At 38.8% G+C, this 27,247-nt stretch overlaps 1 protein-coding gene across 1 annotated transcript in view; it reads right to left on the reverse strand.

The window, feature by feature from the left end:
* Positions 1 to 27,247, reverse strand: part of DYM (dymeclin) — a 370,766-nt gene that overhangs the window by 270,920 nt on the left and 72,599 nt on the right. The window contains exon 6 of the mRNA XM_027118470.1: positions 24,878 to 24,950. Coding sequence (XP_026974271.1) covers positions 24,878 to 24,950 — 73 coding nt within the window. The remainder of the gene's footprint in view (positions 1 to 24,877; positions 24,951 to 27,247) is intronic.

The raw sequence follows: 27,247 nt of genomic DNA on the forward strand, positions 1-27,247 counted from the left end.
TTTATTGCTCTGATTTTGACTGGAACTAACTAGGACTTCCTGAACAGTCATCAGCATAGTGTACCAGGCATACATAACTCGGAACAGCAAAAAGGAAGAAATATGTTGAGGCCATATAATACACGATCATAATACAAAAGGAATACTCTTTGCAACAAAAATGTAAAGGGAATTTCATGAAAAAAGGATCCAGGATGCTGTTGACTGACTTAGAGGATATCTTCTATTCATTTTGCTGGCCAGCATCCACTTATTAGTATTAAAACATTAATAGAGAGCAAACAGGATGATCTGAATATAATGACTAAATACCATGAAGATAATTCTACACAAATTAATCTTAATCACAACCAAAATTCTCATTGAGTTTTTTTCAGAAACTTCATAAATGACATTTTTATGAAAGAATAAACATATAGCCAAGTCAATCTTGAAACTGAAAAGTGAAGAGAGGGACTTCCTTTACCAGATATCAAGCCATGTTACACAGCTGTGGCAATAAAAACGGTATGGTATTTGCAAGCACACACAAAAAAATTAGACAAACCAATGGAACTCAACTGAGAACTGAAACACAGGTCAAACCTGTGTTTCTATGGAAACATACAATAAAACGGATCTATAAATCAATGGAGAACAGATTGTACAGAAGATGGTGCTGGGAAAAACTGGCTTATTTCATAAAGAAAAATAATGATGGCTCCCTATCTTACAACATATTCAAAGACCGACTACAGGGCTTCCCTGGTGGCGCAGTGGTTGAGGGTCCGCCTGCAGATGCAGGGGACGCGGGTTCGTGCCCCAGTCCGGGAAGATCCCACATGCCACGGAGTGGCTGGGCCCATGAGCCACGGCCGCTGAGCCTGCGCGTCCGGAGCCTGTGCTCCGCAACGGGAGAGGCCACAACAGTGAGAGGCCCGCGTAACGCAAAAAAAAAAAAAAAAAAAAAAAGACCGACTACAGAAGAATTAAAGACCTACATTCACTTGGATGTGAATGGCAACACTAAAATTAATAGAAGAAAATGTACAATGATAAGTTTGTAACATAAGCACAAGAAGGGACTTCTTAAATAAAAGCCTAAGAGTACAAAGCATAAAGTAAATAAATAAAAGCATTTAATTACATCAAAATTAAAGATTATTGCTCAACAAATGAAACCCTGAACAAAGTTAACTGGCAGATGATAAAATGGAAGAAGAACAAAGAACTAATATCTAGAATATTACAAGCAACTCCCGCAAAAAGCCAAGAAAAAGCCAAGAACTTCACTAGGAAAAAAAAGAGCAAAAGATAAAAAACAGTCTGTTTAAAACAGTGTAATATCCCTTGATGTCCTAGAAAATGTAAAGTATTGGCAGGTACATAATGATATATAAACCCTCATGTACTGCTGATAGTAATATTAACCAGCACAGCTATTTTATAGAACAATTTATAACCCAGTATATGTATATGCCAAAGAAAAATTCACAGAAATATGTCTGAGGACTGTGGTAAGCAAACCTCCAAAATGACCCTCAATAATCCCTGCTTCCTGCTATTCATGTCCTTGTGTAATTGCCTCCCCTTGAGTGTAGGATGGACCTAGAGACTTGCTTAGAAGAGAATACAGTAAAAGTGAAAGCATGCCACTTCTGAGAGGAGACTGGCTTACAAAACAACCGTGGCTTGTGTTGGGCACCTGCTCTTGCTCTTCTGTTTGCTTTCTCCAAGGGAAGCCAGCTGCCTTGTTGTGAGCTGACATACAGAGAAGTACACCTTGCAAAGGACTATGGAAGGCCTCCAGTCAACAGCCAGTAAGGAACTGAGTCCAACAGCCCTAGAGAAATTGAATCCTGCCAACAGCCAAGTGAGAAGTCCAGGAAGCAGGTCCTTCCTAGTTGAGCCTTCAGATGAGACCACAGCCCCAGCCATAAGATCAACGACAACCTCATGAGACACTTGAGTCAGAGGCACCAAGCTACACAGTACCCTGATTCCTGATACTAAAAAACTGTGAAACAACGTTTTGTTTTGTTTTTATTGAAGTATAGTTGATTTACAATGTTGTGTTAATTTCTGCTGTACAGCAAAGTGATTCAGTTATACATATATATTCTTTTTTATATCCTTTTCCATTATGGTTTATCACAGGATACTGAATAGAGTTCCCTGTGCTATCCAGTAGGACCTTGTCGTTTATCCATTCTATATATAGTAGTTTGCATCTGCTAACCCCAAACTCCAACTCCATCCCTCCCCCAAACCCCATGCCCTTAGGAACCACATGTCTGTTCTTTATGTCTGTGAGTCTGTTTCTGTCTTATAGATAAGTTCATTTGTGTCCTATTTTAGATTCTGCATATAAGTGATATCATATGGTATTGAAACAATGTTGTTTTAAACTTCTAAATTTTAGAGTAGCTTATTGTTCATTAATAGATAAATAATATAAAGACATTCATTATTCGTGGTGTTGCAAAGTTGGAGGCACCCCAGGTGTCCAGCACTGAGGAACTGGATAAGTAAAATGTTGTGGATGTACACAATGGAGCAGTTTTAACAGCAATAGACTAGGTGTTCATTTAGCATCACAGGTAACTCTTAAAAACAATTCTGAGGGCTTCCCTGGTGGCACAGTGGTTAAGAATCCGCCTGCCAATGCAGGGGACACGGGTTCAAGCCCTGGCCTGGGAAGATCCCACATGCCGCGGAGCAACTAACTCCATGCACCACAGCTACTGAGCCTGCGCTCTAGAGCCCACGAGCCACAACTACTGAGCCTGCGAGCCACAACTACTGAAGCCCGTGCACCTAGAGCCCATGCTCCGCAACAAGAGAAGCCACCGCAATGAGAAGCCCATGCACCACAACGAAGAGTAGCCCCCACTCGCCACAACTAGAGAAAAGCGCGTGTGCAGCATCGAAGACCCAATACAGCCAAAAATAAACAAAACAAAACAAAAAAAAACAATTCTGAGAGGAAAGAGCAAAAAACAATGAGTTCTATAACACAATTCTATTTATATATATTAAAAATACATGTACACTATAGCTGATTCACTTTGTTATAAAGCAGAAACTAACACACCATTGTAAAGCAAATATACTCCAATAAAGATGTTAAAAAAAGAGAAAAATACATGTACACATAAGTATAACATCTTGTACTCAGACATATACATAAAAAATGCATGCATTAAACATAGTAAAATGGCTGTTTATGGGAAAGAAAAGGAGTAATGAATGGGGATAAATGGGAATAAGTAAATGGATTAATATTAAATGGAGGGGGAGATGGGCCTTACACAAACCAACGATGATAATGACCCTTGAACTGAAGAATGTGACTGACTCAACCCTATGCCTGATGTGTCCAAAATCAGGGATTGTGGAATGAAGGGAGGCATAAGAGGTTGGAGGACATATTGAAGTGGGAGAATGCTCAGATTAATCCCAGAAACAAAAAATACCAGCAATAAATTATCCAGTTAGGACATTATAAGGACCACCATTAAAATAATGGCAATGGCAATGGAAAAGAGCAGTAAGACTTAAATGACGCTTAACAAAATAAAACTAATAGCACTCAGTGACAGACTGGATGCTTAAAGTGGGCGAGAAAGACTAAAGCTAATCAAGAAAGACCAAGGTTTCTAGACTTAGAACTCAGAGAAGGTGACGTTATCAACCTAAATCAAGAACACAGGAAATGGAAAAATCACTTTACATGTATAATCTATCGATGTTCTTTATTCACAGATTCCATGTTTGTGAATTTACCTACTCACTAAAATTTACTTATAACCCCAAAACAATTTTCTGCAGCACTTTCGCAAGTTGAAATGATCTAAGTAATTTTCTAACTCGCACCAAAGGAATCCTAGGCAAAATTTCATGACAAAAAAATAGCTAACGATTGCAAATGAACTCACAGGTGATAAAGTTACTTTGTTAAAGATGATAAAATTAAAGTCTGCACTTTTCTAATGTCAGCGGGGAACGGGAAATAACTACATAGCAAAGCTTCATATAAAACTGACTATCCAGATATGATATGACGTCTGGAATTTTCTTAAATATAATCTGAGAAGTAGGGGAGGGTAGCTGTGGATGGGGTATAATTGAAATAAAAGTGGCCATGAGTTGTTAATTACTAAAGCTAAGTGATAAGCATATGGGAGTTCATTAGTCTCTCTACATTTATATGCTTAAAATTTTACATAAGATTAAAAATATAAAATTAAAAATTGACTGCACAACTGTAGACCAGAGTTTGGTGAAGATAGGGACCTCTCTTATTCCTAGCTCCCACCACATTTCCTGGCAAATAGCAAGCACTTAACAGATATTATTTGGAGTGAATGAATCATCCAAAATTCTATATTTAACAAATTTAATTTGCTAAAGTTATCTGCTTTCAGAAGTTGGGTATGTTTCAATAGTTTTTATATTGTTGTCATTAGCAAATCACCACAAACTTAGTGGCCTAAAACAGCACAAATTTATTATCATGCAGTTCTGTAGCTGCAGTACTGGTTTCACGGTGTTAAAATCAAGGTGTCAGCAAGCTGCTTTCCACTCCGGAGGCTCTGGGGAAGAATCCATTTCCTGCTCACTTGGGTTGTTGGCAGGATTTAGTTTCTCATGACTCTAGGATCCAAGTCCCCATTTTCTTTTTTTTTTTGCGGTACGTGGGCCTCTCACTGCTGTGGCCTCTCCCGTTGCGGAGCACAGGCTCCGGACACGCAGGCTCAGCGGCCGTGGCTCACGGGCCCAGCCACTCGCGGCATGTGGGATCTTCCCGGACCAGGGCACGAACCCGTGTGCCCTGCATCAGCAGGTGGACTCTCAACCACTGCGCCACCAGGGAAGCCCTAAGTCCCCATTTTCTTGCTGGCGGTAAGATGAGGGCACTTCCGAGGCTCTACAGGTCGCCTCATTCTTTGACTCAAGGATCCTTTTCCTCCATCTTCAAAGCCATTAGTGGCTTTGAATGACTCATGCTGCATCTCTCTGACCCACCCTTCTGGTTTCCTCTTCTACCTTTAAGGACTCATGTGATTAGACTGTCCTCTTTTATCCTAGTAGGCCCAATCTCCCCTCAAAAAGCCCTTAACTTTAACCACATCTACAGAATCCTTTTGACACGTGAGGGTATCTATTCACCAGCTTTCCAGGGATTAGGAAGTGGACATCCTTGGGCTGGAGAGGACATTATTCTGCCTACCACTAGCAGCTAGTAAGAATTAGACGCTAATTTCAATAAGAACCAAAAACCTCCCTACCAGCCAACATGAAAATGTTACTCAAAGTTATACTAATCTACCAGATTTGGGGGCTGGGGAGAATATAATGTTCAAATAAATGGAGTAAAGCAGGCTCCAACAAACTGACAGGGTAGAAGATAATTTAAGAACACAATGAAGCACAGCTTCAAATGACATAGCAAAGATACAGATACTAGAAATGGCTAAAACAGAACCTTTTCCTTTTTTTTGGCAAAGATGTCAAGAACCCAATTTCCAATTTTCATTGTATGAAGATAGTGCTTATAGCCACAAAGCAGAAGAAAATTTAAATGATCAGAGTAACGAATATTCAAACAAGGGCAATAACCATCCACTAGCTGCCCATCCTGCTCAGAATAAAATGCGAAGTCCTTAACCTAGCCTCTAAGACCCTACATGACTTTTGACTAACCATCCAACCTTGCCTATCACTCACCCATCCTTGCTCATTTGCTTCTAGCTCTACTGGACTAGTTACTGGTCCCTGGACACACCAAGCATGCACCCACCTCAGGGCCTTGCATCTGCTGTTCCCTCTGCTTAGAATGCTCTTCCACCAGAGAGTGACAGGACTCCCTCTCTGACTTCCTTTTCTATTAAAAGGTCCACTTCACAAGGAGCCTTCCCTTACAATCTTGACTAAAATACCACGACATTACTTTTTTCCATTGTACTTGTCACATTCTAACATTAAGTAATATATTAATTTGTTTATTGTCTGTCTTACCCTATGCACAACTAGAATCTATGTCTTATTCACTATTGTATCCCTGACACCTAAAACTGTGGCTGGCCACAAGTACACACATATTTGTTGAATAGTCTCTTTGTGCTCTTGGGCACAGTGAGAATTAATATTATTTGGGGTTTACCAAAACCAAGAAAAATATATTCATTCATGCACAAATTTTACATGACAAAGTATATCTGAAACTCCCAGCTTCCAGAAACTAATTCATGATTTAGTGCTCTGCATAAAAATTCACACACACACAAAAATGGAATTCCCTGGCAGTCCAGTGGTAGGGCCGCACACAGGTTCCATCCCTGGTTCGGGAACTAAGATCCCGCATGCAGTGCAGCGTGGCCAAAAAAGAAAAGAAAAGAAGTAAAAGAAAATTACTAGACTCCTGGGGCTACAGTTACAGAACTAGTAGCAACAGCAAAAGTAATTACTCAACATGCCCTCAACATGTAATTACTCAACATGCCCTTATAATATTTTCTATTATAAATGGTATTGAAAATGACTGGACTTCCCTGGTGGCACAGTGGTTAAGAATCTGCCTGCCAATGCAGGGGACATGGGTTCAAGCCCTGGCCCGGGAACATCCCACAAGCTGCAGAGCAACTAAGCTGGAGCACCACTGCTACTGAGCCTGCGCTCTAGAGCCCGCAAGCTACAGCTACTGAAGCCCGCACGTCTAGAGCCCGTGCTCCGCAACGAGAAGCCACTGCAATGAGAAGCCCGCGCACTGCAACAAAGAGTAGACCCCACTCACCGTAGCTAGAGGAAGCCCATGTGCAGCAACGGAGACCCAACGCAGCAAAAGTAAATTAATAAAATTTTTTTAAAAAATAAAAGTTTAAAAAAAAAAAGAAAGAAAATGACTGATATTTTTAAAGTCAGTTTCAAAATAAGTTGTGAATATAAATTTGGGTTCTGCCTATGGGGAAAAAACTGATCTAAACAGGAAAACCTCTGAAATAGCCATTTAAGAAATATGTTTTAAAGACACACATGGATAAAATGCAACTATCCATCAATTATCTTCCTAGTTACCTTCTTCCCGCACATCTCCCAAGTCTGTGTGAGGGCTTCAGCTCCCTCTACCCTTGCCCCCAAACTGCTTGGCTGACTCATATTCATCACTCAAGACTGTGGACTGTGCTTTTCATAGTCTATAGTCTACATCACACAAGAAAATATTTGCTGAACCAAAAAAAAAAATCAACCAATATTAGAAAATGAAAAATGTAATAAAGCACAGCTTATATATTAACTTACACAACCACATAATTTTTAAAGAGATCACAGGAATTGAGGCTACTTCCATTTCCAGCAATGACAGACAGAAAATTCAGAAGAATATTCCCAATGAGGTCAACAAAAATCACTGACAGAGGGTCTGGAAGGGCACTTTCTAAAAGGACCAAAGAGCTAGTAAAACACTGAAGAATTACAAGGCCAAGATTCAAGGCACTAAGAAAACCTAGAGAGGTCAGCCTGACATCTGGAATTGCTTTGGCCTTGGGATGCTTCCTGATCCATAAGCGGTGGCTGGGAATCCAAGCAGTGCTTTTGACAGGGTTGACAATCTAGGGCACAAAAACTGGAGTCCAAGCCTGCCAAGGGAGTAAGCCCTAGTACTCCACTCCACACACAGGCTAGAGATCCTCAAGGGGATCCTTACCTTGGAAGTAAGGGGGAGCAGGAAGTAAATCAACAATCTCATGGACTACAACCCAGCTTTAAGTTCCCTGGGTGGCCAGAAAAATTCTGAAATGGAATTAAGAAGAATCCAAGGCACCCAACAGAAACAGACAATCCCCTCTGAAGAAAGATAAAATCATCCTATCAAACTATTTCTACAACTTTACAAATACAAAAACTAGCAAACAATCAAAAATAGGCACATAAAGAGATAAAACTACATGAACAAGAACCACCATACACCCCTAAAACAAACAAAACTCTCCCAAAAATAATATTAATTACCAAATACAACTACGCCTACTCTACCTATGGCATAAAAGCCAAATTTTTCAAATCAAAAATTTCTCAAGGACCTGTAAACTATATAAATATAGCAGATATTTCTTTTTAAAAAGTTCTGGAAAAAAATTCTGGAACTGAAAAGTACAATAGCCAAATTTTAAAACTTGATTTAAAAAAAATAAGTAAATAAGAAAGAAAGAAAGAAAACCTCAATGAATGGGTTTAACAGCAGATTAGACTCAGCTGAAGAGAGATTTAGTGACTTGGAAATAAAGTCATAAGAAATAACCAAGAATAAAGTATAGAGAGACAACATGATGATGTTGAGAGGCATTTGTTTTCAGATTGGGGTTATTATGAGAAGGTTTACGAAGAAAGATTTATAAACATTTGCATACAAGTCATTTGCAAACATATATTTTCATTCCTCTTCAGTAAATACCTGAAAGTAAAATTGCTAGATGAGAAGAGAGGTGGATATCTGACTTCATAAGAACCTGTCAAAACTTTTCCCAAACTGGTTGTACCATTTTATACACCACAGCAATTTTTTACATAGATTTTATTTTTCAAAGCAGTTTCTGGTTCTCAGCAAAACTGAAGGTATAGAGAATTTCCATATAACCCTTGCCCCCACATATGTATACCCTTCTCCACCATCAATATCCTGCCCCAGAGTAGCATATATGTTAAAAACGATGAACCAACACTGACACATCATTATCACCTAAAGACCCCATAATATACGTTAGAGTTCACTACTGCTGTGTAATTTCTATAATCGCTATAAATTTTGACAAATGTAGTAACATGTATCCTTGATTATAGTATCATACAGAACAGTTTCATGGCCCTAAAAATCCTCTGTGCTCTGTCCATACATCCCTTCCTCCTGCCAAACCCTGGCAACCACTGATCTTTTTACTGTTTCCATAGTTTTACCTTTTCCAAAATGTATAGTGGGAATTTTTCAGATTGGCTTCTTTACCCACAGCAATTTCTGAAAGTACCAGTTGCTCCACATTCTCACCAACATTCAGTACTATCAGTCTTCTTAATTTTAGCTATTCTAGTTGTGTGTAGTAATAGCTCACTATAGCATTTAATTTGCATTTTCTGATGACTAATCACACTAAAATTCAATGTGCTTATTGGCCATTCATATATCTTTTTAGTGAAGTATCAATTTAAATCTTTTTTCCATTTTTAATTGGGATATTTGCCTAATTATTTTTAAATTGTAAAACATCTTTATATATTCAAGAATAAAGTCTTTTGTCAGCTATACGTTTTGGAGACATTTTCTCCCATCTGTGGCTTGACTATTCTTTTTCTGAACCGTCTCTCTTGAAGAGGCAAGATTCTTACTTTTGAAGTAGTCTAACTTATCAAGTTTGGTTTTTTTTTGGCTATTGCTTTCTGTATGTTTTCTAAGTTATCTTTGCCTAAAACAAGATTGTGTGTATTTTTCTAATTTTTATGTTATATGTGAAAGTAGGAGTCAAAGTTTTTTTGTTTTGCTTTGTTTTCCCATATAATCAGCTTTTCCAGCACCATTAGTTTAAACAGTTTTCCCTTCCCAACTGAATTGTTTTGCTTCTTTTCTCAAAACAAAACAAACAAACAAAAAACAATTGACCAGAGAAGTACAGATCTATTTCTTGGCCCCCTATACTGATCCACTGATTTATTTGTCTATACTTAGGTCAGTACCATGTTATCTTCAAAGCTGTAGCTTTACAGCACACTGTGAAGTGATATAGTGTAAGTATTCCATTTGTTCTTCCTTTTCAATTATTTCTTCAGGTATTCTAGGTTCTTTGCATTTCCATATATATTTTAGAATCAGCTTGTCAATGTCTACGAAAAAAACAAACAAACAAAAAATACTCTGGTACAAATGTGATGAATTGACTCTGTAGATCAATCTGGGTAATACTGACATCTTAACAATATTGACTCTTCCAATTCATGGATATGATGTATGTCTACATTTAGGTCTTCTTTGACTTCACTGAGCAATGTTTTCTAGTTATTAATATAGAAGCTGTATACATATTTGTTGAATTTACTAAGTATTTCATATTATTTTAAAATGGAATTTTTAAGGTTTTAGTTTCCAATTGTTTGCTACTAGTATATGATTCCTGTATAATCATCTTGCAATGTGCAACCTTGCTAAACACACTTTTTAGTTCAAGTAGCTTTTGTATATTCCTTAGGGTCTCCTACATAAACAATCATGTTGCTGGCAAATATAGTTTTACTTTTTCTTTTCTAATCTCTATGCCTTTTATTCTTTGTTTTGCTTTACTGAACTGGCTAGGGCCTCATACAGTAGCAAACAGAAATGCTAAGACCAAACATCCTTGGCTTGTTCCTGATCACAGATGAGGTAAACCTTTAGTCTCTCATCATTAAGTGTAATGTTAGCTACAGGTTCTTCATGGATGCCCTTAACCTAGTTGAAGATGTTTCCTTCTATTCCTAGTTTGCTGAGAGTTTTTTTTTTTTCCACGAATAGATGTTGAATTTGGTCAAATGCTTTTTTGACATTTACTGAGACAATCATATGGCTTTTCTAATTTATTTTGTCAATGTGGCATATTATACTGATTTTCAAGTGTTAACAATATTGTATTCCTAAGATATGCCCCACTTGGTTATAATGTATTATCCTGTTCTTATATTGCTGGATGAAATCTGCTAATTTTTTTAAGCTTTTTCTCCTGTATTCATGAGAAATATCAGTCTGTAATTTTTTTTTTATGGAACGCCACTGTTAGGTTTTAGTATCAGGGTTATGCTGGCCTCATAAAACAAGTCATCCCATCTGCTTTTGAAATACACTTTATTGAAAAAATATTTGCTTCATGATGTGATGTTGAGCAAAGATAGCAGAATAGTATGCATCATATGAGTGAATACACATACAGATGTTAATATGCAAAAAATAAAAAGCAATCCTGGAAGATGAGATTATAGGTGAATATTTTTATTATTTTTAATTTAAATTTTCAAAATGGGAAGGGCATAAAGAAAATGAATGGGAGAAATATTTACTTCAAATTGGCTGTCTCCACCAGGAAATTTCCTGAAAAAAAAAAAAAAATCAGGAGAGATGGTCTGAGGATAATCTCTAATCCCATTCTGATCATAGGTTTTCTTTTTGTTTTGTTTTTTTTTTAAATACGTTATTTATTTATTTTTGGCTGCATTGGGTCTTTGCTGCTGTGCGCGGGCTTTCTCTAGCTTCAGCGAGCAGGGGCTACTCTTCGTTGCGGTGTGCGGGCTTCTCTTGTTGCACAGCACAGGCTCTAGGCACGCAGGCTTCAGCAGTTGCAGTACATGGGCTCAGTAGTTGTGGCTCACGGGCTCTAGAGCACAGGCAGTAGTTGTGGCACATGGGCTTAGTTGCTCCGCAGCATGTGGGATCTTCCCAGACCAGGGCTCGAACCCGTGTCCCCTGCATTTCGCAGGCGGATTCTTAACCACTGTGCCACCAGGGAAGTCCCAGGTTTTCTTAATTATTCCTCTCTCTCTCACTTCACTGTAAACAATCAAAGTAAAGAGGATTTGCAACTAGGAAAAACAATCTAAGTGTCTCATTCCTTTTGGACTGTAATAGCAAACTAATACAGACTGGGTAACTTATAAACAACAGAAATTTATTTCTCACAGTTCTGGAGGCTGAGAGGCCAGATCAAGATACCTGCAGATTCAGTATTTGATGAGAGCTGGCTTCTGGGTCACAGAGATTAAGCACCTTTTTGCTATGCTATCCTATGATGGAAGGCAGCAAGGAAGTTTTCTTGGGTATCTTTTATAAGGGCATTAATTCCACTCATGAGGGCTCTGCCCTTATGATCTAATCATCCCCCAAAGACCCCATACCTTCTAACATCATCATCTTAGAGGTTAGGTTTTAAAATATGAGTTTTGGGAGGACATGAACATTCAGACTGTAGCAATGAATTAGACACACTTGCTGCATTACTTAGGGCTCTCCAGAGAAAGAGAACCAACAGGATATAAAGAAATATATACATAGAAAGTAATTTATTATAAGAGATTGGCTCCCACAATTACAGAGGCTCAAGGTGGCATTATCTGCCATCTGCAAGCTGGAGGCCCAGGAAAGCCAGCGGTGTAGTTCCAAACCCAAGTGCTGAGAAGCAGAAAAGCCCTGGTCCGAGGGCAAAAGCCCAAGAAACAGGAGTGCCAATACCGGAAGACAGAAGGAGGAGATGGATGTCTCAGATTAAGCAAGAGAAAAAATTCACCCCTCCCCCACCTTTTTGTTCTATTCATGCCCTCAATGGACTGGATGATGCTCACCTACACTGGTGAGTATGATCTTTTTTACAAAGTCTACCTATTCAAACGCTGTTTCCAGAAACACACTCACAGCCACATCCAGAAAAAATGAAATAATGTTTGACATCTGGGCATCCCTCAGCTCAACCTGTCACACAAAATTAACCATCACACTTGCCAAAGACATAAGTTAAGTGTTTAAATACTGGCAAAGGGCACAGAGTCACAGATTCAGTCTCATTAAAAGCATTTAGCATTAAAAGCATTTAAGCATTATTTGAAAGGTTTTACACCTAGAAATTTTTGTTCCATCATAAAAAACAAACAGCATTCTAACACTCACCTAATCTGTCATAATCATTAAAAAGTGAATTCATATTTCAGTACCCCAAAATTTGACATCTATCACGGGTGTGTTACAATTTTAAATAGGAAGACTCAACAAGAAGTTCACATTTGAACAATGACTTGAAAGAAATAAGGAAGCAAGGGAAAAGTCTTCCAGGGAGAGGGACCAGCACACACAAAGGCCCTGAGGTAGGAACACACCTAGCATACTTAAAGAACAGCAAAGAGGTCAGTGGGGTTAGAATGAAATCTGCAAGAAGGAGAGTAGTAAGAGATGAGCCCAAAAAGATAACGACAAGCCTGAAAGGCCTAAAAGCTGTAACAGATTGATAAACTCAAATTCTTTTTTTTTTTAATTATTTATTTATTTATTTATGGCTGTGTTGGGTCTTCGTTTCTGTGCAAAGGCTTTCTTTAGTTGCGGCGAGCGGGGGCCACTCTTCATCGCGGTGCACAGGCCTCTCACTGTTGCGGCCTCTCTTGTTGCGGAGCATAGGCTCCAGACGCGCAGGCTCAGTAGTTGTGGCTCACAGGCCTAGTTGCTCCACGGCATGTGGGATCTTCCCAGACCAGGGCTCGAACCCGTGTCCCCTGCATTAGCAGGCAGATTCTCAACCACTGCGCCACCAGGGAAGCCCCAATAAATTCAAATTCTCAAAAATAGTTTTTAAAAATGTATCATGGCAAAAACAAACATATACTAAAAGCAAATAAGTCAAAAAGCAAACTTAGAAAAAAAATGTACTTTAAATTTATGTCACAAAGGACTAACCTTTCTAATGTAAAACTCGTCCTAGAAATAGATACAATAAAGGTGCCAAAATGAGAATGAGCACAGGATATTAGCAAAAAATGTTATCAATTCTAATGTCTTTCAATAGGGGGATGATTAAATATAAACTGATATTGACCTACAACAGAATATAATGCAACTTTTAAAAACAAATGAGAAAGGATGTAGAGAAATCAAAACTCACATACACGGCTGGTGGGAATGTAAAATGAGGGAACCACTGAGGAAAAGTTTGGCAGTTACTCAAAAAGTTAAATACAGAGTTATCATATGACCTAGCAATTTTAATCCTAGACACATACCCGAGAACTGAAAACTACGTCCACACAAAATCTTGTACATGAATGCTCACAGCAGCACTATTCAGAAAGTAGAAACAACCCCAATATTTATCAACTGAATGAATGGATAAACAAAATGTGGTATATACATACTATGGAATAGTTTTCAGCAATAAAAAGGAATGAAGTACTGGGGCATGCTATAACATGGATGAACCTTGAACACATTACACTAAATAAAAGAAGCCAGATACAAAAGGCCACGCATCATATGATTCTATTTATATGAAATGTCCGTAAAGGGCAAACCTATAGAGACAGGAAGCAGATTAGTGGTTACTGGGACAGGAGGGAGGGGGAAATGGGAAATGACTGCTAATGGGTATACGGGTTCTCTTTGAGGTAATGAAATTCTGGAATTAGAGAGCAGTGATAGTTTCGCAACTTTTGTGAATATACTAAAAACCACTTAAATATATACTTTGAAAGGGTAAATTTTGGGGTATTTGAATTATATCTCAATAAAGTTGTTACTTAAAAGACAGAAATGAGAAAGCTCTCTGAATGCTTGTATACAGGAACTGCCAGGATAGACTGCTAACTGGAAAAAGAGGAAAATTCAAAACACTATGTATAATTTCCAACCTTTTATATGAATACAGGGGGAAATAAAAATCTAAATTCGTAATTGAATATATATGCATGAAAAATTTCAGGAAGGATACATATGAAACTAAGAATGAACAGTGGCTACTAGGGAGACAAATGAGAAGGCTGGAGAGATGGGGAACAAGGACAGCCAGGAGATTGTTCATGTACACTTTTACGTGTTTGGTATCTGCACAACATAAATGTATCACCTGTTTGAAAATGAAATTAATCAAGAACTAAAAACAGAGGATTATCATAAATTATAAAATCAAAATTTACTGATTAAAATCTGATGACACTGAAATAAGAATAAACAAAAACTAAATCATATTGTGGTATGCTGAAAGAGTCACTGACCCCAAGTGAGAAAACCTAGGATCTGTTTCTAAGTTTTCTATTAAACTCACTCTATTAACTTCAAAAAATAACTCCTCTGGGTCTCAGTTTTCTTATTTGTAAGTAAGTACATTGGGCAAGATGACCTCTAATGTCAATTCTTGCTGTAACTTTCTATGATGCTCAAAAAAAGGAATTCAAAGCAACGTTTTATCCCTGTGGAAACAAAATTTTAAATCCATTAATTGGGCTATCTTAAGTGCCAAATAATCAAGGAAAAGAGCCAAGACAGGCCAATACTTGAAAGAAACCAAAATTCTACCATGCTGAGTGTGGTGGTTTTTAAAAGATGAAAAATGTTTTAAGCCAACAGATCTTTCTTGTTTAATGTCCTTGCATAATCTTCAGAAGATTTTCATCACACAATCGCCAAAACAAAGTCAACTTTAAAAAGCCAAAATGTTGCTTCGGCTGCCATATTATCACAAGAACTTTCCACCATCTGGGCTGGAAATGTCCTAGAACAAACTACTGTTGGAGCAAGTTATTAATTTCATGTGAAGAAAACAAAGGCGCCATGACCTTGCAGTGCTCTGCTAGGGCAGAGTGGAACACTTGGATAAAGACAAAAGCCTTCATGAAATGGGTGTTAGTGTTGGCTAAGGTCAAAGTCAACGAATATGCAGGAGAAAAAACCATCCTCCTTTGACTTGCTATTGGATAGGAAACTGACAGTACTGTAAATGGAACGTAAGTTTAACAAAAACAACCGACAAGTTCAAAGGATTAAGACCAAAAATTAGAAATATCAATGTCATGCCAACAGGGAGATTCCAAAAGTAAAATGTGAGGAAAGACTACAAAGTGGTACCGTGTATTACAGATACGGTCAACAGCAGTAATGGCTAGTTTTAAAAGTCAACAAAATCGAAGACACGGTAATACTCCTCATTTATAAAAGTATTAACAATGGAACAGAAAGTGCCTGAAGGTTAGGCACCAAGAAATCTGCATTCTAGTATCAGAACTGTCATTCGTTACCTTTATCAGTCACCTTATCTGTCAGCTTCATCATACATAAAAATTAATGGAGTGGATCAAATAAACTCAAATATCCATTCCATGTTTTTACGGCTTCTCAAAGAACTAATGCTATATATGTAACAGTGCATCAAATGTATAAAATATAGCCACATACCTTCTTGAAATAAAGCTCAACCAAAAAGAGGTTTTAAAAACATTCTAAAAAATCAAAAGTTAAGATGGATTGATAAGGTGGATACATAATAATAAAGCAAATATACCAAAATTGTTATGTGGGTGTCCAAACTGCAATTATGCCAGCTTAAACAAAGAACATTCATAAACAAAGAACAATCAGAGAGAAAGAGCTCTCAAGAACTAGAAATGATTGCTAAACTTTCATCGAAAGTTATGAATGGCTTTTAAATATATGAAGAGATGTTCAGCCTCACCTGTAATGAGTGAATGCATATAAAGATCACAATATGATTTCCATTTTTAGCACACGAAAAATTTTATAATACACAATATTGGCAAGGCTCTGTTAAATGTTTTTGGTGGGACTATAAATGATATACTCCCTTTAGGGAACAAGTTTTTACCAAATTTATTATATTTTTATCAAATTTTAAAATGGTCACACTTAACTCCAATTCTAAGACTTAAATGAGGACTATATCTGTATATATGCATTAAGTGAATGTATGTGTATGTACTACATCCAGACAATGGAGTATTATTCAGTGCTAAAAAGAAATGAACTACTAAGCCACGAACACAGAGGAACCTTAAATGCATGTTGCTAAGTGAACGAAGCCAATCTAAAAAAGTTACAAACTGTAGGATTCCAACTATATGACACTCTAGAGAAGGTGAAAATATGGAAACAGTAAAAGGATCAGTGGGGTGACCAAGGGTTAAGGGCATGGGAGGGATGAACAGGCAGAACACACAGGATTTTTAGGGCAGTGAAAGTACACTTATGATATTGTAATGGTGGATACATGTCATTATGCATTTGTCAAAACCCACTGACTGTACAACACACCAAGAATGAACCCTAATGTACACTATGACTTGGGCGATAATGATGTACCAATGTAGGTTCATCCACTGTAACAAATGTACCACTGTGGTGAGAAATGTTGATAACAGGGGAGGCTATGTGTGGGAGGAAGGGTATGGGAATACTCTGTACTTCCTGCCCAATTTTGCTATGAATCTAAAATTGCTCTGAAAAATAAAGCCTTTAATTAAAAAAAAAAAAGAAATAGTGTCATATTATTTAGAAATACATATAAAGGTAAGATAAGGGTAAAGATTTATATAAACCACCAGAATAGTCAAAAACGAAAAATGACTGTCTCTGGAGAGCAAAGGGATATAGGACAAGGAGATTTGTTCTCATCATAAGCCCTTTGTGCTATTTGATTGTCTTCCCAAACCATGTGCATACATACGTTACAATTTAAAATAACTGCATCAGCATTAATGACTAGCATGAAATATCCAAAGGTAATGCAATCTGGATTGTGCCCAAAAAAGAAATCACTCTGTAAAGAATTAACTTATATAAGTAACACAAAAAATTAAAAAGGAAAAGAAAATCAATTGTTTGACTGTTGGTAGAATTAAAAGTTGTAGTTATTAATATCAAACCACCTCATTCATATTTTGCTATACGTGTATTAATAACAGCAAAAGGAATTAACAAAAGCATCCTGTACCAGTCTTGCTTTCATAAGAGTAGAAATTCTTTGAAGGCAGAGATTCAACATTTTCAGGGCTGAGCTACCTAAGAATCTTGCAAACTGACCTTAGGAAAGTCACTTCCTTTCTCTCTACTTCAGTGCCATTATACATAAAATGAAAATGCATAAAATAAGCTTAATTCTAGTTCTAAAAAATTCAATGATTATACGCCTCTAAACAGTCCACAACTTACAAGGAAACATGCAAACACAGGCAAAATGACAGTCAGGATTCAGGACTCTGCTGTAGCTGCTGCTAATCTCTCACACCTAATGCCAGCCTAGAACCAGTCCTCCAAAGCAGTCAGAGAAGCTCCTCCAAGCAGCCTGACCCAACAGGAACTTACTTCGGTTCCCACACAAACTATTCAGCCTTGTTCTTTTGAATCTCAGACATGCTGCGTCCTATGACCACTATACTTGTTAATGACCAAGTGCTATTACTTTTTACTGAGAAGTTTAAAATAGGAAAATTGACTCAGAAGCAAACATATTGTTTTTCTTAAGTACTTAGTATGTGTAAAGCAACACAGTTTTATAATCATAAAGCATTTTAAAATTTATAAAAGCATTTTCCAGTGCATTACTTTGGTCTTCAACGCAATCCTAAGCAACAGAGTAGGCAGTGAGAGCGCTAGACACACCTCATCCCAGGATGAGATGCTCCCTCTCAGCTGCAGGCCCCTCTACTGCAGCTCAGGACATGGTGTATTAAACTAACAACTTGCCTGGCTGTTCCTTCAATGGCTACATGAGTTGATCTCCAAACTCAAGCACTTCAATCTCCACATCTAAACTATTAAACAACTGAACCAGATGTGTTCAAATGTCTTTTCCAAGTGACAGTCTATGATCTACGAACCCCAATTTTAAAATGAGAAAACTGAGGCCTGGAGTGACAATGCTGTTGAGTGGTAATGCTAGGACTCAAACACTACCTTCTGGATGCAGAATTAGTGGTGTTTTTTCCTAATATATAATGTCTCCTACACTTCTTGGCAACACTCAATAATGCAATTATGAACAATCTGAGCACATAGTTTATAATATCAACATTTGTGGTACTGGATATATCTCAGTCAGATTTCTTCAATAAACCTGGTAAAGGCTTACATATTAAAATTTTTTAACCGGGATTTTTTTCCCAGAGGCACCAGAAATCAATTTTCAAACTAATAAGCTATTGTGAACTTAATTCTGTTTTGGTATTTGAAAATGCTATCGTCTTTAATTCAGTGCTTGTAATGTCTTAAACATCTAATTCAATCAGAAAGCTACACCAGATATTTACTTTACAGCACCTAAAACTTAAATGCTGACTTGTTTTAGCTACCCACTCTGCTGAGGCTGGATTTGAGAAGAGTCTGGGTATCAACATGCAGGGCCGTACAAAGACATTTTCCCAACAGTTAGGCCGTTCACTGCCAACGTGGGTCTCTCCAGTTCCTTCACTCTCAAAAACTTGCAGACTTCATAAAGAAACTGTTTATGGCTCTTCAGGTTCTTGAACCACCTACTTCACCATTGCCACCAAAAGTTTTCAATATTCAGTTTTTCAAAAGTATAACATCTAAGCCAATACCAACAACTATGGGTCGAATAAATGTGTATTTTATTCCATTTCATAAATCCAGTAAAGTTAATTTTACCAATAAGATTCTTAATCAGTTTCATCCCTCCCCAAATACATCCAAAATGGATTTCAGAGAACTAGCTCTAAAATATATATATTATGTTCTTTAATATCTTAATAAAGAGAACTCTAAACCTAATCAAACATTTAGTCCTTTTAACATTCAAGTCTTTACTCCATCAAACCACATAGCTTCTCCAGCCCTAGTCTCCCACAAACCCTCCACTCTAATCAAACGAATACACTTGTGATTCTCCAAACACATTAGACGCATCCAAGAGGTCCCTATGCAGCTCCTTTCTGCCTCCTTGAAGACCTAGCCGCTGCTCATCACTACAGCTCCCAATGACTGCAGCATGGATCAGTTGTTCCTCTTACTGGGCTATCTTTCTACGCATCTATCCATCTCTAAGCTCTTCCAAAGTCATGCCTTTCTTTGCCCAGTACCGTAAATACACATAGTTTAGTATATTCATAACATATGTTTTCGTGGATGAACTTAATGAAAAGGAAATTATTATATTGTGAAGGGATCATCTGGGGGACTACTGAGATACAATGCTGACTGTCCATCCCTAAACTAAATGGCTCCAGACTAGTCAGCATTTATAGCTAATTAATATACCATTTCCTTAAATATTGTCAGATGTAATTTCTCAGTGTTTCGGTTTCTAGTAGCCTCTTTCCACTGCTAAGGTCTATAAGATACCTAGTGTTTATAATATAATGTACCAACTGCAAGGGGCTTTGAGCCACTATATCTGCAATGGAATATGCCTTAGCACACTACTGTGTTTCCATATAGACCAGATGATGAGAAACAAACAAAATATTTAAGCACATTGAATAGGTTGTGCTCCCACGGATTTACTCATTCAACAAATATTTTTTGAGTCTTCCACTTGCCAGGCTAACCTGAGTACTAAGGGGACAGCAGTGAGCAAAACAAATGTTAATGCAGGAAGAGCCCTTGTTTTCATGTAGCTTTCATTCCAATTTCGTTGAGAAATAACAGGTAATATGAAAAGCAGTGATACGAGCTTCCCTAGTGGCACAGTGGTTAAGAATCTGCCTGCCAGTGCAGGGGACACGGGTTCAAGCCCTGGTCCGGGAAGATCCCACATGCCACAGAGCAACTAAGCCCATGCGCCACAACTACTGAGCCTGCACTCTAGAGCCCACAAGCCACAACTACTGAGCCCGACTACTGCAACTACTGAAGCCCACGCGCCTAGAGCCCGCTCTGCAACAAGAGAAGCCACTGCAATGAGAAGTCCACGCACCGCAACGAAGAGCAGCCCCTGCTCACTGCAACTAGAGAAAGCCCGCGCATAGCAACGAAGACCCAATGCAGCCAAAAATGAATAAATTAATTAATTAAAAGCAGTGATAAGTATTAGGACAAAAAAATAAAGCATGATAAAAGGACAGAAAGGGACTTCCCTGGTGGTCCAAAGGCTAGGACTCCACACTCCCAATGCAGGGGCCCAGGTTCATTCCCTGGTCAGGGAACTAGATCCCACATGCTGCAACTAAGGATCCTGCATGCTGCAACTAAGACCAGGCACAGCCAAATAAATATATAAATGTTTTTTTAAAAAATGGACAGAAAATGAGAAGCGTGCTATTTTAGGGTAGTCAGAGCGGCTGTTTCTAAGAAGCAGAACTTTGAGCAGAAGGAAGCTTGAAGGAGGTCAGGACAAGAGCCATGCAGATGTCTGAAGAGAGATATGCAAGGCAGCAGAAGGAAGGTCGAAGGCCTTGAAGACAGCAGTGGGTTGGCATGTTCCAAATTAGCAAGGACACCAGCGTTATTGAAGCAGAATGAGTAACATGGACAAGGTCAGCAGATGACATCAGATACCCCTGCACTGAAGCAGCAAAGTCCCACTACACAGACATACACACACTCCTGGAAAAGGCGGTGAAGGCAATCCAGTTTGAATATGGTATCTTTATCAATATATAACATGAAAAAACTAAAGTTTCTTAAATTATAGAATTTAAAAATCTGCCCATCAGGGCCAGGCTGAGAATTAAGCCGTCCCAATCCTCCTTACTGAGCTCACAGGCTGATAAAGGAGAAGACACATAAATGGATCTCAGAGGAAGGGGCTGGAGCCCACAGAAAGGCCCACTCTAAGCAGACCTCTCAGGATGTGTCCAGAGTGAGGGCACAGAGGCAAGGAGTAGGGCCTGTTCTTGACAATGGCATCATTGTAAACAGCTAAGAGTGATAGCTTTGACAAAAACAATAGCAACGAACAGAGACAAAAAGACAAGGAAAGACATCCAGTTCAAGTTCTCAAAATAAACTCTATTTCATAATAAAAAAGCATCATAAGCAGTCCTCAAAATGTAAGTATTAGGCCCATACAAGGTAACTGCTTATGCTGCTAGGGCCCCACCTAAACTCCATCACTGGGAAGAATCACGGGGTCTCATTCAACCCTCACGGTAACACTGAAAGAAGCAAACCAGTGTCACAAATTCTAAGTGTGTGCTTTCAACCCTGGCCTGCCGACCATGTTCCATTACACTCTCCATTAGTGTCTTGAGGGACATACCTTTATCGTACCTTATTCCTCTCTCATTCAACTCCTTGAGATCAAGAAGGTATAACAATTAAAGACAAGGTTTTACTTTTGGAAGACATTTCAATTCTACTGGATCAACCCAATATACACTAAAAAATGTCAAGTCACAAGACGGTGCCTGACTTAATCCTTCTTTTAAATACATATATAAACGCTGAGAGGTGTGGTGTTAAGGAAGGATTCCTGGAAGGTGTGTAATTTGAATCTGTCTTTGAAGACTAACACCTCAGAGAATTAATATTTTATCAAGAAATCCAAACTGAGAAGCAGTATCCACTTACTACTTAAAGGTCCATTTTCATTACAAATGAATTCCTACAAATTCTGGGAGTTCAAGCTTCCACAGTTGATCCTGTTCTCTTAATGATGAGGTATCAGTTAAAATGTATAGATTTCTAAATGTCTATCTACCTCTGTTCTTGGTAATCATTTGCTTTCAATATTAATAGGGTGATTTCATAGTCTCAAACAAAACGTTTAAGCTAGTTTTGCATTACCCACGATGGCGATTAAAATTAGTTTCCTCTTGCTGTTCACCCGCTAATGTAGCATTGGCATGCCAACGTTAAACTTCAACGTTTATAGCAAGACTGATGATAGTCAGGTGTGTCTAGACCATCCTCAGTTTTCACAGGTTAACATTCCTCCTTAAATTATAAGCTGATTGGCAACACTGCACTATGGTTATAGTAGATGAAACATTTAAAGAGTAGGTTGGTTTCACATGGAAACTGTTACCAAGACAAACCTTTTTGTAGGATGGAGTTCCAAGAACATTAAATCATAAGAAATTGTTTCAGCAGCTGGTTAAAGCTGAGTGTACATAATACAAGACATCTGGTTGTCTGTGCATTTTCAGTTCATTTAAAAAGTATAAACACATAAAACACTAAAATGTTTGATTTATTACAACACTGCTTCCTCCCCAAGAGTGTTTAAGTGGCTGGTCTATTTACTGTATTCACAGCTTATTTACTGTCTAAAGGGATTTATCATTTCCATCCCCCTTAACTTTACCATGACATTTTATCAACAACAACAACAAAAGGCACTCATTCAGGATATATACAAAATTGCTGGTATTTGGTAACAACAAATGTAATAGAGGTAGTGCTACTTTTAAAATTAAATCAGGAACACATGAAGCACCACACATACTGTGATATGCAAATAGCAGGCAATATATGTGTTCCCCTTCCCACATCTGACCATAAGTAACAGAAAGCTAATAGCCACAGTGGCTTAACCAAAATAACTGTTTGCTCTTTTCACAGAAGGAGAAATCCAAAGATAAGCCATCTAGGGTTGGTGTAATGGTTCTGTAACTTTATCAGTATCCCACACTGCTGGGACGCTGTTCTTCGTGTGTGGCGCCCATCTTCATAGTTTCAACATGGCCCAAACACTGCCTCCACATCCAGGAAGGAAGAGAAGGGCCAAGGGCAACGGGCTGAAGGTACATGCTCTGCAAGTTCATGACTTCTGCTTACGTGTAATTGGCTCAAACTGTGTCACAGAGCCATATTTAGTTCCCAAAGTACCTGAAAACTAAGCTGGGCACACCCTGCCCCCAAAAATATTGGAGAGGAAGGGGAGAAAGGATACTAGGCATGCAAAGAGCTGTGTCTGTCACAAGAGTTCAACTTGCCTGGGACACTTTTCCCATGCCCGTCCCTGTCAGTGATTCCTCAGTTGTCTCAGTCCTACCTTCCAGGCTGCATGTCACCAGACCAAGTCACAACAGGCTTTGGTGGCTCTCATTCCTAAATCTATATTACAATTTTGGATGCTGCACTTGTGCACAACAGAGGCCAGGAGCCTGTTTTCTCACAAATACCTGTCTTTCCTTTTTGGGCCACAGGCAAGTGGCACATTTCCAACGATATCCCCACATAGACTGAGATTCTGTGATGATAAATCTTAAAAATCTACTTTTTTATTTCAAAAAATAATTCCTTTAAAATATGCATTCTCGGGAATTCCCTGGTGGTCCAGTGGTTAGGACTCCAAGCTACCACTGCAAGGGGCATGGGTTTGATCCCTGGTCGGGGAACTCAGATCCCGCATGCTGTGCAGTGTGGCCAAAAATTAAAAAATAAATAAAATAAAATATGCATTCTCGATGGGGGGGTCGAGATCACCCTCAAGAGGGTGAAAATTGGTTCTTAAGAGGTGAAAAACTTCATAGATATTATAACGATGTGTGGCCCTCAAAGAGGCCATAGCACAATACACAGATATTCAGTGTATCTGGAGTATTCAAATTTCATCAGGACTTCAGAGAGGCAATTAAGAAAAAAAGGCTGAGAGTAACTGCTTTAAAAGTAACAGACATTTTGAATCACACAGAGACTGCATTCAGCTGTAGTGACAGAAATCTAGTTGTAACAGTGTAAACAAATAAGGGTCTAGTTTTCTCACATGAGAATTCCAAGGGTGGGGTAGGGGGTAGGGGGAGGAGGTGTAGTAGTTGATGACTTTGGTTCAGCAGCTCAATGACATCAAAGCAGAATTTTCTCTGAGTCTCTTAGCTCTTGGTGCCAAGATGTTCAACACAACTCTAAAGAGACCCTGTCCACATTCCACAAAGCAGGAAAGTGGGCTCTCACAAACAAAAATATACGTATGCCTCCTAGATGAGTCAGGTCCCCTTAAGGAGCTGCACCCATAAGTTTCATTTGAGGACTTCCCCCCCACATCTCACTGACCACACATAGCTTCAAGAAAGGCTAGAAATGGAAATCTGACCTCTCCAAAAAAGGCCAGATATAGCAATAAAATCAGGAAGCAAGGAAGAAGGGGAGAACAAATAACGGGTGGAAAACTACCTGCATCTACCACATATATACTAGATTTAACTGTTTCCCTCTCAAACCCTTGTTTACAGAGATTAATTCTGTGCCTATCATATGCTCAGTATTGCTAAAGAGCTTATTTTCCCCTCAACAACATAAAATTCTTGTGGTGATGACAGGTCGTCAGAGTCTAAATATTAGGCAAGAGAGATAGAAGCAGCCCATGGATGTACATGGAGGCATACATAAAAAGCATACATGAAAGTACTACACCACAACCCACAAACTCTTCAACATGATCAATTACCATCTTCAATATACAAAGAAGATAAAACTAATCCTGGCTTAGCCAGAACTTACAAGAGTGGAATATCAGTGATTAACTGCATCAAACAGCACAGCAATTCTTCCAAAAGATCTTCTGAGTCAGAACCTGGTAAGACACATAAAACGTTTTTGAACAAAGTGTAAAATAGAATTCGGTTGTTCAGCTCATAATTTGTTTTTTTTTTTTTTGGCCACGCCATGCGGCATGCAGCTCCCCAACCCAGGATCGAACCCGGGCCCCCTGCAGTGGAAGCACAGAGTCTTAACCAGTGGACCACCAGGGAAGTCCCTAGAATTCAGTTATTTAGAAGTTTAGTTTTCATTCCTAATGAAAATAAGAATAATTATTATTACAGAAACTCGAACACTAATGTTGACCTCTGAATAAAATCTATGTCATGAAGCAAGTCAGCATCTATTATAATCTTCATCTAGTAGAGGAATTTTTTTCTTTTTTTTTTTTTTGTGGTACACGGGCCTCTTACTGCTGTGGCCTCTCCCGTTGCGGAGCACAGGCTCCGGACGCACAGGCTCAGCAGCCATGGCTCACGGGCCCAGCCGCTCCGCGGCACGTGGGATCTTCCTGGACCAGGGCACGAACCCGTGTCCCCTGCATCAGCAGGCAGACTCTCAACCATTGCGCCACCAGGGAAGCCCTAGTAGAGGAATTTTGATCACCAGCTATTTATTCTATCTCTTTTAATGCTTGAAGGTTAACTATGGCTTCTGTAGGCAAGTAGTTTTCAAGTTTCTTATACCGCACTATGTTTTTTCAAATAAAATCTGATACTAAAGTCAAATAGATAAAACAGATACAAATTCAAGCTGCTCCAGCCGCTCTGTTTGAATCAGGAATAGACTATCTGCACCTTCTCCCCCAACGAATATCTGACCTGACCCTTGATCTCCTTGATGAGCCTCAAAGTGCCTTCTCTGAACCCACGGAGCCCCACCAATCACAGAATGAAACCCGCTAAGAGGCCAACCACCTCTTTACAAAGAGCCAAAGACAAAATGGCTTTCCCAAGTCACAGAATAAGTAAGCAGCGAAGGTAGGTTACAAATTACTGTTCCAATAGAAATGCTCCTCTGTCCCAAACGTCTCTAAGCCAAGTGACCTTCTAACTTCCAAAGCCAATCAGGATCTCATGTGGCTCCTAGCTTTGGACATTACTGACACCTACTCCTTCATGAAGTTCTTTCTTCTCTCAGTCCCTATGCCTTCTTTCTAACCTACTACTTTTCCTATTCATTCCCAGTATCTGCTACCTCAGAATGCTTTTCAACATTGACATGTTCCCCCAGAATTCCACCACCGGGTTTCTTCTCTTCATGTCTCACTCCCTGTGTTCTCCCTTCATCAACCATCACTTACATGCTGGTGATTCCTAAGTCTATGGTTTTCCTCTCAGCCTCTCCACTGCACATCATATTTTTATATCTACTTACCTCCCGGCCACCTCCACCTAGATACTTCACTGGTACCTCAACCTCAACACACTCAAAACTGAACTCCTCTTTCCCAACACTTCAAATCCAGTTCTTTATTCTTTATTGTCCTTTTTGGTGACTACATCAGTAACCCAAGCCCCAAACCCAGATGATTCTCTCCTACTCACCTTTTTATAACCAATCAGTCTCTAGGTCCTCTCAATTACACAGTCTGCCCCTCTGATATTTCCTCTTTCCTTAACTCCTTGTCATTCTTTCGTTCATTATGTCATCATTTTAAACAAATTTACTAAATTAAAACTCATTCTGGAACTTCTTTAAACCTTCTTAGCTAGTATTCCTACCTCTAATTTTACTCCTCTCCAATCCAAACCCCAGATCGCTATCAGAGGGAGCTAACTAAATTCCATCCTTTCATTCTCCTGGCTTAGATCTTGTCAATTGCTTTAAGCTGATTACTACACATCAGAAAAAACTCAAAGCCCCAAACTATAGTATGTCAGACCCTGCAAGATACAAGCCCTGAATCCCTTTCTATCTTTATCTCCCACCATTACTCCCTTCGTGATTTATATTCCTGCAGTGCCAAGCTGCCTAATACATGCCGTATCATGCCTCCTACAATTACATTCTCTCTTCCTGGAATGCCCAAAAAACCTGATTTTGTTTTTTTTTTTTAAAGCCCAACTTTATCTACCTGAACCATCCTCAGTCTTCATCTCCTCCATAAAATCCAACTCTCTTGCCTCACCCTGAATAAAAATAATCATCTACACAGCATCTATGCCTTGTGCATCTGTCTGTTACTATAAATGTTGGTTGCACTATCTTAGTTTCTGACTACATGTAAAGTTGGCCCCTATTAGACTTGGTCCTTCTTCAGGGTGATGACTGACAAAGAACTTGGCACATGATACACACTCAATACGTGTTCACTGAAGTGAACACAGG

Source organism: Aethalodelphis obliquidens, unplaced genomic scaffold (assembly GCF_003676395.1).
Source record: "Aethalodelphis obliquidens isolate GAN/ISIS:26980383/991018 unplaced genomic scaffold, ASM367639v1 scaffold19, whole genome shotgun sequence".
NCBI classification, from domain to species: Eukaryota; Metazoa; Chordata; class Mammalia; order Artiodactyla; family Delphinidae; genus Aethalodelphis; species Aethalodelphis obliquidens.